Consider the following 16934-nt stretch of genomic DNA (forward strand, 5'->3'; position numbering starts at 1 on the left):
TTAGTAACTAACACGTGGGATAAAATATCCTTAAGTGTTAAGTGCCACTTTCAAAAAAGAACAGCATTTCTTTTAGATTAAACCAGTGGTATTCAGCCTCTGTAGGCCTGCACTATGGATGAGGAATGCTGCACTTATCCACGGGCCAGATCCTATGCATGAGATCTCATCCACAGGTTGGACCCAGTGTGGGGTTAGGGGGCAGGGTGAGTCCACAGATGTGATCCAGCATGCCAGTGCAACCTTGCACACCAGATTCAGCCACAGAGCATGCGGGAGGGCTATGTTACCCAAACCACAGGGCTTTCTAGACGTCCAAAAATTTGGCAGTGGAAGAGCCATGGCAATGCTAATTGCCACAGTTCTAGAAGCAGTTAATGTTGCTACCACTCCCCTCCCATCAATTCTCCTGACCTGCAGGTCAGGGAGCCTCATGGGCCGGATGACACGACTCTACAGGGGTTTAGCAACATTGGATTAAAAAACAAACTATGGTCAACTGCATTATCAGCAACTGAATTGACCCTTAGCACAAGCAACACATACCTGGAAAAGGAAGAGACTTATAAAATTGTTCTGGTCATTTTCAGCTGAATTGTAGCACATGAGTCAATTATTGTTTACTGCAAAACAAACTAAAAAGGGAAGTTATTGTCAAGGTTGTTTTGGGTTCTCTCTTTTTATAGTCAAAAACTAGAATGTGTTATTTATAAAACAACTTCACAGCCAACATTAGCCTGCGTTTCCTCTGCTAACAATGGTCAGCAACTCCTGGTCTCAAGCAGGTGAGCTCTGTCCTTTGATACTTTGACCAGAGGCTTCTGAAGAGCAAAAATGGGCAGCTCCATTTCCTTCAAGATTACATTGGCATGAATGAATGGTCCTTCCTTTACAGACATATTTCAATCAGATGGTAGCCCTGCCATATTTAGTTAGTGTTTCCATACAAGCTCTTCCAACCTGTAGAATACAGTAGCCATAGTCCTTCTTGAGAAAACCTGAGAAAAAAGCCCTGTAGTACAGGGCTATTGATTCAATAAGGCCAACACTTACAAGACAGGTTTAACAAAAATCAATACAATGTTACAATTTGTCATTTGGAAATATCTCCAATTTTTAGAATTCAGTGGTTTGGCAGGTAACCAAGCAGCAGAAAAGCTTTCCTGTTACTGTGTGTACCATAATCATGTGTTTTACTTATTACACGTTTGACTAAGACATCAACAACTCTAGTAAAGGAAAGGAGAGGCTTTTTTATGAGGAGTAACAATTAGAGTCAAGTTTGCTTCAAGTGTTTCTTCTGCTTAGCAAAACATGCCCCTTTTTAAAAAACATTTTTTTCAGAAGGAAAGATGTGCAGAAGGAAAAGTAGCAGATTTCACAAGTGAAAAAAATCACTGTGCTTATACCTTTCAGTAGTTACTTTGTCAGCCTTAAGATACTACAGTGTTTTCTTCTTATAATGCAGTTTCAGCTTGTTCAGACAGGCAGGGAAATCATGATCCTGATTCTAGATTATGGCCCAACACAGCAGAAACCACTCAACATAGCTTAGTTAAGCCCTGAAAAGAATCTCTGATATGAACTGTATTCAGTTCTCTCCAGTGTTTAAAAGCAAACACTGAAGCGTCAAGAACTGAAAAATAACCGCAAGCGAAAGTGAAACAGGTCACTGATCTACTGAGGAAGCTACGAAAATTTGCAAGAGTCCAACAAGCTGGATTTAAAAAAAAAAAAAAAAAAAAAAATCACTTTAATAAGCTAAGATCCTCTTGGCAACAAGCTGTAAACAAATATTTAACAAGTTGCAGGAATTTCAACTAGACATCTAAACTGAAAATCCTAGATGCCTGGTTGAAACTTCTGTTGTGACACAAAAGTGGTTTAAAAGTACATTTTTTTTTAGAAAGTTATTGGGGTAAAATGTCAACTGGGAGCCCTCACCTAATCCATGCTAGAACAATGGGAAGATTCTCCTCCCCTGGAAGATTCTTGTCTGGACATACTAAATTAAGAGCAACTCAAATCAGTAATAGCACTGGTACCATAGCACACAGCATCATCCACTTTTTGCTTGTATTTCTGATAGTCATAATTTCTTCTCTCTTTTCAGTTACTTGAGCTCAGCTTTCTAGATACATTAAAAACAGTAAAATTCAGTGCTTCCTTAAAAGAGAACTTCCCTGCACCAGCATTATGAAGGGTTTGCAAATTTATGTTTTTTACTTCTTTGCATACAAGTTACTTTAAAATAACTTGCCCTCTGAAGAGTATTTCTTTTGATAAAGTGATAAGGAGGCTTCTCAAACTTATGCTGGCTCAAATGTCAATGCCTTCAGTGATGCAAGAGCATGTGGATAACACTTTTCCAGACTGCTTTTGTGGATTTCTCCTTATAGAATAATGCTGGGAAAAGGAATGCTCAACTTCTTGAAAACATAGTTGCTTTCCAAATTTCATCTATAAAATTCTACATAAACTGCTCGCTCAGTTTAATGTATGCTATAGCTTCATTGATAGTAAGCAGAACTGGAGAAAAGGATCCCCTTGGATGTTTTACTCTTACAATGGTTAAAGTATGGACTCTGATAAAATGGGATCTAGATCCTTGCAGGTTTCTTCAGGTGCAATACTTCTTAAAGAAGTCAAATGAAACCAGGTGCAGCTTCTTGCCAGTTGTCTTTGAGGCAATAAACTTGGATCAGGCTCAGTGGCTATGAGCTTCTTCAACACAGCAGAATTATTTTGTCTTTCAACAGCCAACCAGCCCTTTCACCTGCTCAGTGACTGACGTAGCTCTTCATATGTTATCTGATCCTAATAAGAGCAAATAAGGAGGAGGGAGAAAAAACAAAATTGAAAAACACTTTGGCAGCCAGATCAAGAAACCATGCAATGTTTAAAAGGTGACTTATCCACTTTTTGCCAGGAAAACTAAATAGCAACACCCTTGTGTCTGCTGGCTAGTATTTGGCAGAAATATTTACAAAAGGCAAATCAAACAGTCAAAATATGTCTCATTTATAATATTCCCTTAGGACAAAAAAGTCACCACTGATCTGTAATTATTAACAGAAATCTCTGTTGGCAGAGTTCTTGTCCTTCACACTGTTTTGCTAGTCAGACACTCTCCCCTGACACAGTTAAATTAAAAAAGTACTAGTTTAAGCTAAACTTCAGATCTAAGTTAAACTTTTGCAAAGCCCTTTGCATATGGGTCTCTTATTTCAGTCTGAAAGCAATTTAGTGTAGTTTATCTTAAATCTGTTACCAAACTGAACAGAGAGGCAAGGATTTCTTAGGGTGATATCTTGGGATAGAGTTAAACAAGCTTTCAAAGGCAAGACAATACTCTTGATGTCTGACAACAGCAAGCCAAGCACAACATAATTTAAAAAAAACAAAACCCTCCCACCCCCAGTACTCATTCCTGCCCGTGGTGGGGGGTTGGACTCGATGATCTGTCTAGGTCCCTTCCAACTCACTGATTCTATGATTCAAACAGTTGCAGGAAGGGATGAGATAAAATGCCAGGGGTAGCACAATTAGCAGAAGAAAAAAAAACCCCCAAATCAAACTGCAAATCAGAGAGACCATGCTACAGGGGCTTGCAATGGTTTAAAGCAGCTTAACTGAGGTAACTGATTACATTTCTGACGTGGGCTGCTCTTATTCCTGTGATGTACAGGAGGATGGTAGATAATGCAGGATGGACAGGTTTGCTAGTTTGATAGGACAGGGAGGAAAGGTCGGGGTGTGGTGTTTTATGTCAAGGAGAAATACACATCCTCAACAATAGCACAGGGTCAGAGGAGGGGCACACGGAAGTGCTCTGGGTTAGACTACAAGGAGGTTGAGAGGAAAGGGACTTAATGGTGAGGGTCTACTACAGACCACCCAACCAGGGAGAACAGCTAGACGGGGAATTCTTAAGTCAGCTCAGAAAGGCAGTTAGGTCAAAGGACGTGGTCATCATGGGTGACCTAAACTTTCCAGACATCTGCTGGGAAGCGCAGTCAGCCAGGTCTGACTGCTCATGTAGGTTCCTAGCCGAGATAACAGGACCTCCATCTAACTCAGGAGGTGCACAGCCTGGAGAGATGCCTTGTTGGATCTGGTCCTGGCCACAGGCAACAGTGATCATTGCCTGCTGGAATTCATCATCCAGTGCAAGGTGGCAAAGACCTGCAGCAAGGCAGCAGCCCTTGGCTTCAGGAGGCCAATTTCAATGAGGTAAGGAGAATAGTCGGGGAGACGCTGAGGTCCCAGAGGGGAGGGGAGTTGGGTGTCTGAGAAGAGTGGTCGTTCCTTAAGGAGATGGTTCTCCAAGCCCAAAGGGAGGTAATCCCAACATGGATCAAAGGAGGCAAGAGGGCGCAAAAGCCCCCATGGTTCACCAAAAGCATCCGGGAATGTCTCCTAGCTAAAAAGGAGGCATACACCCATTGGAAGGGAGAGGCCATCACCAGGGAGGACTATACCTCTGTTGCTCAGGACTATAGGGGGGCAGTCAGGAAGGCCAAGGCAGAGATGGAACTGGGACTAGCTACCTGGATCAAGGACAACGAGTCCTTTTTTTAAATACACAGGGTAAAAAGAAGATACCGGGTAACGTGGAGCCTCTACACGCTAGGAAATCTGGTTGTGGTACCAGACTGCAAAGCTAACCTATTTCTTTGCCTCCATTTTTCTGAGCAGGGACTAGGTTATCCCCCTCACTGGGACTCTGGTAGGCCCAAGGGGAGGCACACCCAGGCCTAGGATCAGAGAGGACCTCATCGAGGAACCTCTGGGGGGACTGGATGTATTTAAATCAGCAGCTCCTGAAGATCTCCACTCCAGAGTGCTAAAGGAATTAGCAGAGGTCATTGCAGGACCCCTGGCATGGCTTTACGAGCACTCACGGCGCTCTGGCGATGTGCCAGAGGACTGGAAAAGGGCAAATGTGGTTCCCATTTTCAAAAAAGGGAGGAAGGAGGCCCCAGGAAAGTATAGGCCTCTTAGTTTTACCTTGGTCCTGGTAAAGCTTTTTGAGAGAATTATCCTGGCGCATGTCCGCGAGGGGCCAACAGAGGAGATTATGCTTGGGGGCAAACAACACGGGTTCATTAGGGGCAGGTCCTGTCAGACCAACCTGGCGGCCTTCTATGACCAGGTCACAAAATTGCAAGTGTCGCAGTGGACGTAGTCTTTCTGGACTTTCGGAAGGCCTTCGACACGGTCTCTCACCCCATTCTCATTAAAAAACCAGGGGACTGTGGCGTTGATACCTACACAGTCAGATGGGTCACTAATTGGCTGGAGGGCTGCACCCAGAGAGCGGTGGTGGACGGGTCATTTTTGACCTGGAGGGATGTGGGCAGTGGGGTTCCGTAGGGCTTGGTCCTTGGACGCACACTGTTCAACATCATCATCAGCAACTTGGACGAGGGGGTAAAAAGCACCCTGTTCAAATTCGCAGATGACACTAAGATGTGGGGAGAAGTGGGCACGCTAGAAGGGAGGAATAAGCTGCAATCAGATCTGGACAGGTTACAGGGGTGGGTGGATGGGTTTCAACACTGACAAGTGCAAAGTGATGCACCTGGGAAGGAAGAACCAGCAGCGTACCTACAGGCTGGGGAACTCCCTTCTCGTCAGTGCAGAGACAGAAAAGGATCTTGGAGTCATTATTGATGCCAAAATGAACATGGGCCGACAGTGTGGGGATGTGGTCAGGAAGGCCAACAGGAAGTCCCTGTTCCCCTGAGCACTACCAGGAGTGACTAGAAATAACAGTCACAAGCTGGCAGAGGGTAGGTTCAGACTAGACATCAGGAGGCGTTACTTCACAGTCAGGGCGGCTAGGATCTGGAACCAACTTCCAAGCAAAGTGGTGCTGGCTCCTACCCTGGGGGTTTTTAAGACAAGGCTAGATGAACACCTTGCCGGGGTCATTTGACGGGTCTTTCCTGCCATGGCAGGGGGTTGGACTTGATGATCTGCTCAGGTCCCTTCCTACCCTACCAACTACGAAACTGCGAAAATTGAAAAGAGTTGAGCAGAGAGCAACAAAATTGATTAGAGACCTGAAAACATGATTTATGAGAAAAGGCTAAAAGAAATAGGGTTATCTAACCTGGAGAAGAAAAGACTGAAGAATGGGTTTAATAACAGTTTTCAAATGCCCAAAGGGCAATTAGAGAGGCTGGAGATGGACTTTTCTCTGTGACTATAGAGGAAAGGACTAGGAGCAATGACCTGAAGCTCCAGCAGGTGAAATTTAGGCTGGAGACAAGGAAGTACTTTCTGACTATGAGGGTGATCAAGCATTGGAACAGGCTACCTATAAAAGTTGTGGAATCTCTATCCAGGGAAATTTTCAAGAGCAGGTTGGACAGAAACTTGGCTGTTCACTCAACGTAAGTCAACAATATGATGTTCTTGTAAAAACAAAGCAAAAGAATTTGGGTCACATTAACATAAGCATGGTATGCAAGACTCGATCATGCCATCATTCTAGTCAAGACTGGTTAGGGTCCTGCTGAAGCCAGAGTCTAGTTATAGAGAAAATGGAGTGAATTCAGTGACAAGTAATTCAATGATATAAGAATTAATATGCAAACTATGAGGAAAGCTTGGCAAAACTAAGTACATTTATGGTCAGAGAAAAGAAGATTAAGCATTATAATTTTCAAGTATTTGAAAAGATACCTAAAGAAAAGGGTAAGATTTTTTCTCCTTTGCTGTGGACAGCACGATACAGGCAAAGGCTTTAAACTACAGCAAAGAAGATTTAGATCAAATCTCAGGAAAAACTTAGAAACAATGGAAAAAGCTGCCTAGCAAAGTCTGAAATCTTCTTCAAGAGATTTCAAAAGGAGACTAGAGCACATTGACCTGGGAAGTTTTAGAACAAGTGCATCTGTGCAGAAGATTGGATTAGGTGAGCCTCAAGGTTCTTTCCACCCCTTTGATTCTATCTCAGGTCTCCAGTTTAATATTAATAGGTCAGAACTTTTTCAGTACTTGGATGGAAAATCTCCGTAAAGCATCAGTGATACCATGACATTAATTCTATTAGGAAAATGTTTTACTGTGCCAGTAAAAATCCATCCTTTGCCCAGCTTAACCTGGTCCACACAGGACCAAACCATCTCTAAGAACGTTGCTAGAGGTTAGCACAGTTTTTTATGAATTCTAAAACAGAGACCCTAAATGGTTGAGGTCATTTTAAGTGCCACAAGATCTTTCAGAACAAGGGTGGCCAGCCTGCAGCATGTGTCCCACAAATGGCGCAGAGAGCCTGTGACACATGGCAGACAGGGGAGGAAGCAGGCAATACTGTGGCAGATAGGGGCAGGGAGCAGAAACCAAAGCAGCAGGTCTGGCAGGGAGCACAGGGCAGGGAACAGAAAGCAAAGAAGCATTTCATATAGAGCAGGGGTTCTTAACCTGGGGTCCACAGACCCCTAAGGGGTCTGTGGATAGATTTCAGGGGGTCCATGAACTTGGATGGGGAAAAAATTACATCTTTATTTTCACTACCCTCTAACTGAAATTTAGCATTTCCTTCAATTATGAATGTAGACAACAAACCACAGTAGTATTAGCAGTACCTGTGACTGTCACAAATAGAAATCACAGATATTTTCATCTCATATTACAGTTGTTGCAGATATCTCGAAATATCGTTTATGCTCATCACTACTTTGAAATTACAGTAGTTATTAGACCTGCCGCTAGATCGCACGTGATTGCAGTCTTCCTGTCTACAGACGCTCATTATTCTGAGAAGGGGTCCATAGGCTTCATCAGACTGCTAAACGGGTCCATGGCACAAAAAAGGTTAAGAACCCCTGATATAGAGGAAGGGGACCAGACTGGTACTCAGGGAGGGTGCAGGGCTTATGTTGTGGCATGCCTGCCAAAAAGTTTGATCCTTAGGTTCCCCAAATTGACCTGGATACAGGCAAATGCTGCATTCTGACTGTAATTCTCTCCAGCAATTTCTGGCAAATATAAAATTCTATGCTTCTTATCTTCAGTCTGCTTTATGCAAAGTTAAACATTACTTATTCATTCAAAATGAATATTCTTACCTTTTTTGATATAGATGCTTTCACTTTCTTAAAAGCTTCTTCAAAGTGTTTTTGTCCAATCTTGATTTCTCCTTAGAAAAAGCACACAGTACAATAACTTAATGACTAGGATTTACCCATATATAATACCACTACACACATGGACTAATACCATTTTCAAATAAATTCCAGGACAACATTAATGAAAATATTAAGATAATGAATTTCACTAACTGTACAGTCTATTATCCTCAGTGAGCCAATGGTTTCATGAACTTTGAATTTCCACAGTGTATCTAATGCAAGCTATATAAACCTGAGCAACTCCTTTGTTCCTCTCTGCATCAGTTATAGGGCATCTAAATGATGACAATACATATATTTTAATAGGACTGTTTTAGATATAGCATTGATACCCAAGGCTTCGACCAACTGTAGCATACACTGAATTCAACTAGAATTTAGAGTGATCAACACTTGAAAGTAAGGCTTAAAATGACTCACTAAAATTAAACAGAAGTTTTTCTGTGACAAAACTAGACACAAATACGGCTTCCTGGTTTCTAAGCTTGTGCTTTAACAAGACTGTGCACAGACAAGGTGTTCTACTATAAAGGGACTGCACCCTTTACACAGGCTGGCTTATACCAGCATCTTATCAGCACTTTCTGGTGCTCAAGGGATCAGGTGATTGGTTGCCCCCATTATTACCGATCCAACCTTGTATACTCTGTAGACGTATCAGGCCAGCCCTTTACCTATATCTCTATCCAAAAAAACTCTACATTAATAAATCAGTCTTAATGACCCTCCGCCACCACCTTTTGAGAGGCTTTTGTTAGCCTGCTGCTGACCACAAGAATTTCATTCTAAAAGAAGTGGGTATTGTCTTGCACTCTCATGAAAATGTCTTGTCATATACATATAATTAACATCCTCCAAAATCAAGTTGCTACACAGAATTAGTACAATAACTATGATGATACAGGTACAGTACAGTTTTATTGGACATACTGAATTAGTCAGTTATGTTTCTTCATGGAACTTTTCAGTACCTGTTCAGTACTGCATTTCATCAAGATATGTCCAGCTTCACAAGAATTCCCCACCACTGTCTTTAGTAAATATACACAGAGAGGCCTTGTGTATCTCTATCCAAAAAACCCCACATTAAATAAATCACTGCAGTCAATTCAGGATTTCTCTGTGACAAAAGGATGGAAAAAAATCTGTCACTACTAATCAGGATTTGGGCCTAACTGTGCTAAAGATCAATAAAAACTGTAAAAAGAAAACAGAAAGAGGAAAAAGGTGGCAGTCTCTCCTTGCTTTGTAACGTCCAAGTGTTTCCTTGTTCTTTTCTACAAAATTCACATACACATACAAAGTCTGATGTCCCTCTTCCTCCTCTTGTTCATTTTAAGTTAACCAGGACAATTGCATTATTCAAATAAGAAGAAATCAAACTAAGGCTGGATCTTACTTTTAAGGCTCACCATTGTAGCATAAGTGAACAAATTCAGCAGCCTCAGTACTTATGGTAGAACAGCTACAGCACACGTTCCTTCTCACAAGCCATGAGTTAGGTGGGATGTTATTCTGCCTTTCTTGTTAAGCGTGTGTGGGTATTTCATTTTTTGTTGGCTCTTAGGTAAGGGCGTGAAGAATACATTTGAAAATAGTTTGACACACCTGCTGTAAACCAATGATGGTAGATGCCAGGAAGAGAAATAAATAGGGAATGAATCACTCTAGATATACCCTTTTCAATGCTATCCCTCTAAAACAGCTGCTCCTGCCACTGTTGAAGACAGGCTATGGGGCTAGACAGATTATTGATCTGACCCAGTAGGGCACTTATGTTCTTCAAATGGGTAAGTATGGCTTTAAAACCACAAGACCCGGTATAGGGACTTCAGGTGCAGTACTTCAGACAACTTGCTGATGAAACATAGATTTCAAGTTTGTGGGATCCCTTAGTGACAGCTTTTCATTTGCATTTCTGAAAAATCAGACATTTCAGTGGGTAGAATTTGCATGGGACTGATTCATGGTCACCCTGCACCTCATCACCAAAGGTCTTAATGACTGCTGAGCACATTACGGGATTGGATTTTGCACACAGGGGATCTTAACACTATGCTTCCTCCCCACATACACACAGGAAAAAAAAATCTGTCCCCTGAGAGAAATATAATCATCAGGATTTTCCTGATCCCAGAAAGGACACTCAGCTTGTTCAAACCTAACACTTCCTGATCCAAATATACAAAATTATATACATTCAATAATTTGCTTAACATGTTGTGGTAACAGCACAGGAGTTACCTCTGAAATGCATAATTACTTTTACACTTCCTAGTCCTATCCATGCAGAATTAAATCCATTCCAGTGCACCTGTTGTATTCACCACTCTCTCCTAGAGATGATGCCTACCAAACAGTCTTACACATTGTCAACACACACTGACAACTGTTGTCATCTTAGTAAATTCCAATAGTTTAAGCAGCCTAACTTCAGAATTATCTTAAACTACTTTATAAACTTTCCCAACATACTCATCTTCCCTTGGTTGCATTTCAACTTTTAAAAAAAGATTATCTCACCTTTCCTGCTTCTGCTCTTCTGCAAGGCCATTTCTTGCCTCAAGGCACAAATAGAAGCTTCACGCACCAGAGCGGAAAGATCTGCCCCCCTAGAGGTAGATATGGAAAGAAGGAGCTAGTTTAGGTCAGATGTCAACCAGCTGTCTGTGTGCAATGACACATACAAAAAGGCAGGAGAGTATTAAAAGACAGGATGATAATAGAACAATTGGTCAGCAGCATTTATATCTGCAAAGAGAGAGAGAACGTCCTTTCTTAAAAAAAAAAAAAGAATTACTGATGATCAGAGCAAGTACAAAGATTTACTGCTCTCAGAATAATTTATACAAATTGGGATAGGGGAGCAGAGAATGGTTAGAGAGTTTGGTACAAAAGTCACACATGCTTTTCAAACAACAGTTGGATTAGATCCATTCAAAGGATGCTATGATATCGTGTGAAAGATTATAGAGTGAATGAAGTGCATTTGATCCCGAGTAAAGCTTCTGTAGTAAGAGACACAAGAGAAAGGAATAAATGGCTTATTGACTCTTTACTGAAATGCTGCACCCACAAGATCTCTTTAATGCATCTGGATTAGCCATTTCAGATGCTAAATGGGGCTTTAAATTTACACTGCAAACATTCCCTGTCCACACAGTTATTCCCATATTATTCTGTCTACTACCCAGGCCCCAGCTCCTTTTACTCTTCCCATTGCTACCAGTTTATTTTGAGGGATTTTTGCTCATCAGTTTGCTCTTTCCAGATGTCATTCCTGCCTTTTCACCCTCTTTACAGTTCAGCTTGGCAGGGACTACCCATCACAAATCAAGCCATTGCTTGCTAGGCATTATTTCTTCCTACCTCAGAGCTAGTAAGTTATTTTTTTGCAGGGCTACCTATTGTCATGGATAAAAAAGGGGAGAGACCTGACAGACTGGCTGAGAGTGAGCAAATCTAGTCATGCCGCCTCCCACACAGGTTGAGAAATCCTGATTTTACATTTAACACACTGCTACCCATAAGTTAAGTGATCAGGCCAATCTAGCAACAGTAGCAAACATCAACTTTGTTTTTAAGTTTTAAAACAAGTTCTTCACAAATCTAAAGATTGTTATATGCCACCAAATTGAAACCCATTCTTTGCTTAACCTTGTCCAAGCAGAGTCTTCAGACAACGTTATACCCTAATGTGAAATACTAGCATCCTCCTCTCATTTGAGCAGAGGCAGGAAAGAAAGCATCTGTGAACGTGAGTGCTGCCCTTCAATCTTGCAGGTGGAAGCTGGGGCAGACAGTGCAAACTTCATGTTCTGCAAATTTAATTTTGTGATTATAGCTGTAAATGAGACTTTTACAGGGCAGCGTAACCTCTATTTTGAGTTAAAACAGGCAAGAAGGGTTGGAAAGTAGTCCAATCCTGACATGGTCAATCTATTCTGGGCATTGTGTGGCCATGCTAGATGGGGAGAAATGTATTAGAGAGACAAGGGACTCCAACACCCATGCCTGGAGCCTGCTTTTCCAGTGCGTTGGAGCAGACTTGATTGAGTTTGCTGGAGCATGACAACTGATGCACTCTGGCAACCCCATGTGTCATGTGTATCAGTGTCGTCATGTTTCTCCACGCTCACAAAATGGCAGTGGCATGCTTTGAAATAAAAAACATCTGATGAGCTTTAGTTCAAAGCACCCTACTGCCATTTTTCAGTGCAGAGACAAGCAGTGATGCTGATACACGTGATGTTTGGAGGCTTTTAAGTAGTGCAACTTACTAAGCATGCCCTCCCCGCTGCTGCTTTGTGGTGTTGAGCAGCCCTAATATGCTGATGCCTTGCCCATGTTGTTGCCCCTTACTCCCAAACCACACCCCTCCAGTGCCCCTTGCTCCCAGTGCAGTCTCTTTTCCCCTCCCCGGGTGCCCCTCACTCCCAAGCTGCAGCCTCCACCCCTCTGGTGTCCCTCACTCTCAACCCACAGCCCCACTTCCCTGCTGGTGCCCCTCACTCCTGACCCACAGTCCCCCACCCCCCTGGGTCATGCTGGTGCCCCTCACTCCCAACCCACAGCCCTCTATCCCCCTCAGCTCTGCTGGTGTTCCTCACTTCAGACCTGCAGCCCCCTGCTGCCAGCCAAAGGGGGCTCCCAGCTGCCCCCGTCCAGCCATGTGCAGACTACAGGATGGTGGTCTGGGGGAACCTAGTGGAGACAGCCTCCAGCATGAGGTGCATGCAGAGCACCTCATGTAGAAGCACAGGGAGTGGCTGAGGCACCACATGCTGCCCTGTGCCACCAGCTGAGGCTGGGGCTGCAGTGCAATGGAGAGGACCAACACTGTGCTCCACAGCAGCGATGTGAAGTGGAGCGTGGCTCTGGCCCAGGCCATTCTGTGGGCAGTTGGAGGAGTATGAGAGGCTCCAGGCCCTGTCCTGTCTGGGCTGGAGTGCAGTAGCTGTGACGGAGCGATTCCAGCCTCAGCACAGGCTGGAGGGAGCAGGAAAGGACGCCTGCAGCACCCCCACACCATGCTGAGGCTCCTGCACTGTGCCAGGTGGCCTGGCACCACCCCTACGTCCATCCCCACAGCATGTGTTGGCTGCTGCGCCCCTGAGAGCACAGGCATCGACTCTGGCACCGCTGGCCTGGGCATGCAGCTACTTGGAGCCCCCAAAGGACCCCCTCCATCCCCTCCCCCTGCTGGAAGGACAGTTGCCTGCAGGCAGGCCCCACTGGCAGCAGCACAGAGCTAGGATCACTGGTAGCACCTAGCACTGTCTTAGACCTCTCAACCCCGAGATGCCTGAACACCTTCCCCACCCCTTTGTTACCTGCATGTCCTGGCCCCAGCACTCTGGACAGTCCCCAAGCCATGGCCCTCCATTCCCCTTCCCCCCCCCCACAACTTACCTTTATCCAGCTGCCAGAGCTACTACTACTACTACCCTGCCTGGCTGTATGCTGGCCACATACATGTGTGCACACACACACACACGGCACCCCATGATGCCAGTTACCCTCCCTCTGCTCCTCCCAGCCCCAAGCAGATACTTGAAGGCTGGAAGGCTGCTAGCCTGTAAGGGGGAAACTTGCAATTTCCCATGATTTTTCTCCTTTAAAGAGGAAAAGCCAATTTTTTCCTGCAGCAAACAGAAAACTTGGATCCCTGCTGATTTCAGCAGTAGGTAACAGAGGGAGAAGAGGAGGGGGAGGAGCAGGGACTCTGGCAACTGTGGTGATAAGCACCATGGGCCAGTTGACACACCTCTGAAGGCTGGATGTGGCCTGCATGGCATGTTTGATAGTGCTGCTCTAGTGCTTTCAAGAGTGAAAGTATCTGTAGTTAAACTTCTGTGCTGAGCCTATGTTCCTTGTTTGACTGCCGTGGTCTACCCAAAAGGTTTTAATAGATGTCAGAGCTACCCTAGCTAAGAGGGCACGTGTAAACAGCTGGAGCACTGGAGTTCACATTGTAGGCTCCCACTGCCAAAACAGGACCTCAAGTACTTTCCCAAGGTATCTGCATTTGGGAACCCAGCAGTTTCACAGAGCTGCAATACAGTCATCATCAGTCACTACCCAGACCAAGAGGGCCCAAAAGCATATGGACTCAGGCCAGAGTTGCATTTACAACACAGTGGTGTGTGCCCAGATAGGGGAACCTGGGTCAAGTTGTAACAACCACTAGCATTCTCTTTTTACAACCACACAGCACACCAGCTGAAAGACTATTTTTGCTAGGAGGAGTCTAGCAAATTTCTTAAACTATGATTTAAATAGCTGCTTACTAATCATCTTTCTTGTTTTACTATATAAACTAGCTTTATTGCACAAGTAAGAAATGTCAAGAGCACATAGTCTTCTAAGGAAGAAGCTTATTGCCATTAGTGATAGTAAAACCCTAACAGACAATCTAATTGTTTAATGCTTTTATGGAATTGTACACATCTAGAAATTTGCAAGTGACCAACAACTGGTTGCCATCTCATGGAATTTGCCTCAGAACTACTGTATACTTAAGAATTTGTATTGTATATGTCATATCTGCAGTTTGGTGTAAACCTTATGGGAAGAGTCACAAAGGAAAGAAGAGAGATGGCACAGCTGCCTTTGCTAAGCAGTTTTTTGCAGTTGATAAAAAGTCAGGCACCTGAACATTCCTATGTAAGAAAAGGAAGTCTGTTGTATCGATAAAGTCTTACTGAATTCCTGGATAGCTTCTTTTTATTAACAATGAGGTAACACACCTTAATATAAGCCGGAGGACATTTGCTAATACAGGAATTAGAGTTACAAAAGAAGTCACTCACGTGTAACAATCACAGCGCTGATCATAAGCAATTACTTCAAGGTTTATGTCAGTGTCCAATGGAGGCTGAGTACCATCCTAAGAAGTTGGCAGTGATAGAAGGGAAGAGAGAAAGACAAAAAGCCCCAAATTACTAATTCAACTACAAATAATATTGTGCTCAGGCAATAGACATCCTGAAACTACAAGAGCAGGCCTGGACACTAGTGCATCTCAAAAACAGACAAACAGAATGTACTGCATTTAAAGTAACATTTGGTGTTGACACAGTGGAGAGAACACCAAAGAATCCTACTTTGATTTTGCAATGTTCAACTTTAACTTTCTGGGGTGTTTGTTTTTTTTTTTAAGAGCAATGCAAAACTAATATGTTTTAGCACATTAGTACTGACATTTAGCACAATGGTACTGACATATTTTTTCAAATATATTTCAAGGGACTTCATTGCAAACAAATCTTTGTCATGAGCTCATGGTCTAATGCAGGGGTTTCAAACATACAGCCCAGACCTGGCCTATGTAACCACTTCATCTGGCCTGCTTGTTACTAGCGGACTAGGGAAATTGGGGTCATGGCTAAGGGAACTAAGGGCTGCTGTAGAAGACGATGCTCTAAAACCCCACTGGACATGGCTGTTGGTAGCAGGCAGGCAAGTAAGGGCTATCCCAACATAGCACAGCTGCCACCACTACTTGGACTGCCTTTGCCACTGACTTCACTACCACCGCTTGCCCCACAATTCAGATCTGGCCCAAGGAATAGGACAAGATGGGTCCCAGGATCTAAGGGCATGAGCAGGTACAACAAAATTAGCAGATGGTCAACTACTGATCAAAACTTCATCTCTGGTAGAAAGAGGGAGACCATCTCTGGCTGAAATACGGCAAGTGAGATAAAGTTGCATGGAGGTGAGGAAGGCAGGATGCAAAAGGTGACTAGAAAGAGACAAAGACTGATCAGGAATGAATCCTATATAGAGCATAAGAAACAGATGGTGGGACAGGGGAAAAGCAGAGACAGGAACAAGGCCCAAGTTTGGAGTGCCTTTAGGACAGAAAAGGCTTTAACCTAGAAAGGAGGAAAGCAAAATAACTTTAAATTTAATATTTTTCTACTCACTGACAAGTTAAGCATTTGCAGGCCAGACAGACACAGCTTTATGTTATTATGATAAAGGTTTTCCCTATTGTTTCATATGCAAAGCAGGATGTTTGCCACCTGTGCTGAGGCTGCACCAGGCATGCAGTTTTAGGTTTCATTAGTACTGTTGCTTTACAACTTGCATGGGTTCATTGAAATTGAGGCCTTACGAAATAGCACTCTGCTTACCCCTACCTTTCCTACTCTTAGGGGCTCCTCTCCTAAATTCCTCACTGATCTTTTTTCTTACAAAGATGCCAGTTTGTAAACACCCACTTTTACTGTGAATAACCCTGTCTTCTCCCTTAACACATACCACTTTTGCTATGGCTTTTACTCTCTAAGCCCCCGCTGTACTCTAGCCACAAAACAACTGTTGGGCCCCATGTTCTGCCCGTGAAAATGAGGAGGGGCAGCCGCCCTGAATTCAGCATGTCCCTAATTATGCAACCCTACAATTTATATGACAAGTCTGCTTCAAGGACAGTTCACTATGTGCCTTTAATCCATTGTTTTCTGGAAAGTCTGCCTCTGAAAGCTCATCTTCATGTAATGCAGGGGTGTCCAACCTTTTTTAATGTGGAGCCGGATCATGAACCTTTTATCACGCAGTGGGCCAGCGAGCCATATTCATATTTTATCACCCTGCAGGCCGTGCATTAGACAAGCCTGAAATAAGGCAAAGCTGGCATAAAACTCCACCTGTGCTCATCTAGTGACAAACTACTGCAAATGATGTTCTGGACCAGCCATCCCAACAGCTGGGGACCCCCTTCTGCCTACTACGACCACCATTTGAAGGCAACCCCATGAGATATTTGACAGCCCTGTTAAAATA

The 16934-nt window shown here is 43.5% G+C and overlaps 1 protein-coding gene across 4 annotated transcripts in view; it reads right to left on the reverse strand.

The window, feature by feature from the left end:
- Positions 1–1454: 1454 nt before the first annotated feature.
- NVL (nuclear VCP-like) overlaps positions 1455–16934 on the reverse strand; it is a 65187-nt gene continuing 49707 nt past the window's right edge. For 2 of the 4 annotated variants that reach the window (XM_019549537.1, XM_019549535.1), the window contains exons 20-23: positions 14957–15033; positions 10668–10756; positions 8082–8152; positions 1455–2817 (exon numbers count right to left, since the gene is read on the reverse strand). In XM_019549537.1, the coding sequence (XP_019405082.1) occupies positions 2773–2817; positions 8082–8152; positions 10668–10756; positions 14957–15033 (282 nt within the window). In that variant the 3' untranslated portion in view covers positions 1455–2772. Of the gene's footprint in view, positions 2818–8081; positions 8153–8172; positions 10063–10667; positions 10757–14956; positions 15034–16934 lie in introns of those variants that run through there. The other 2 variants (XM_019549536.1, XM_019549538.1) reach the window with 2 other exon arrangements.

This window comes from Crocodylus porosus, unplaced genomic scaffold (assembly GCF_001723895.1).
Source record: "Crocodylus porosus isolate Cpor-Errol unplaced genomic scaffold, CroPor_comp1, whole genome shotgun sequence".
NCBI classification, from domain to species: Eukaryota; Metazoa; Chordata; order Crocodylia; family Crocodylidae; genus Crocodylus; species Crocodylus porosus.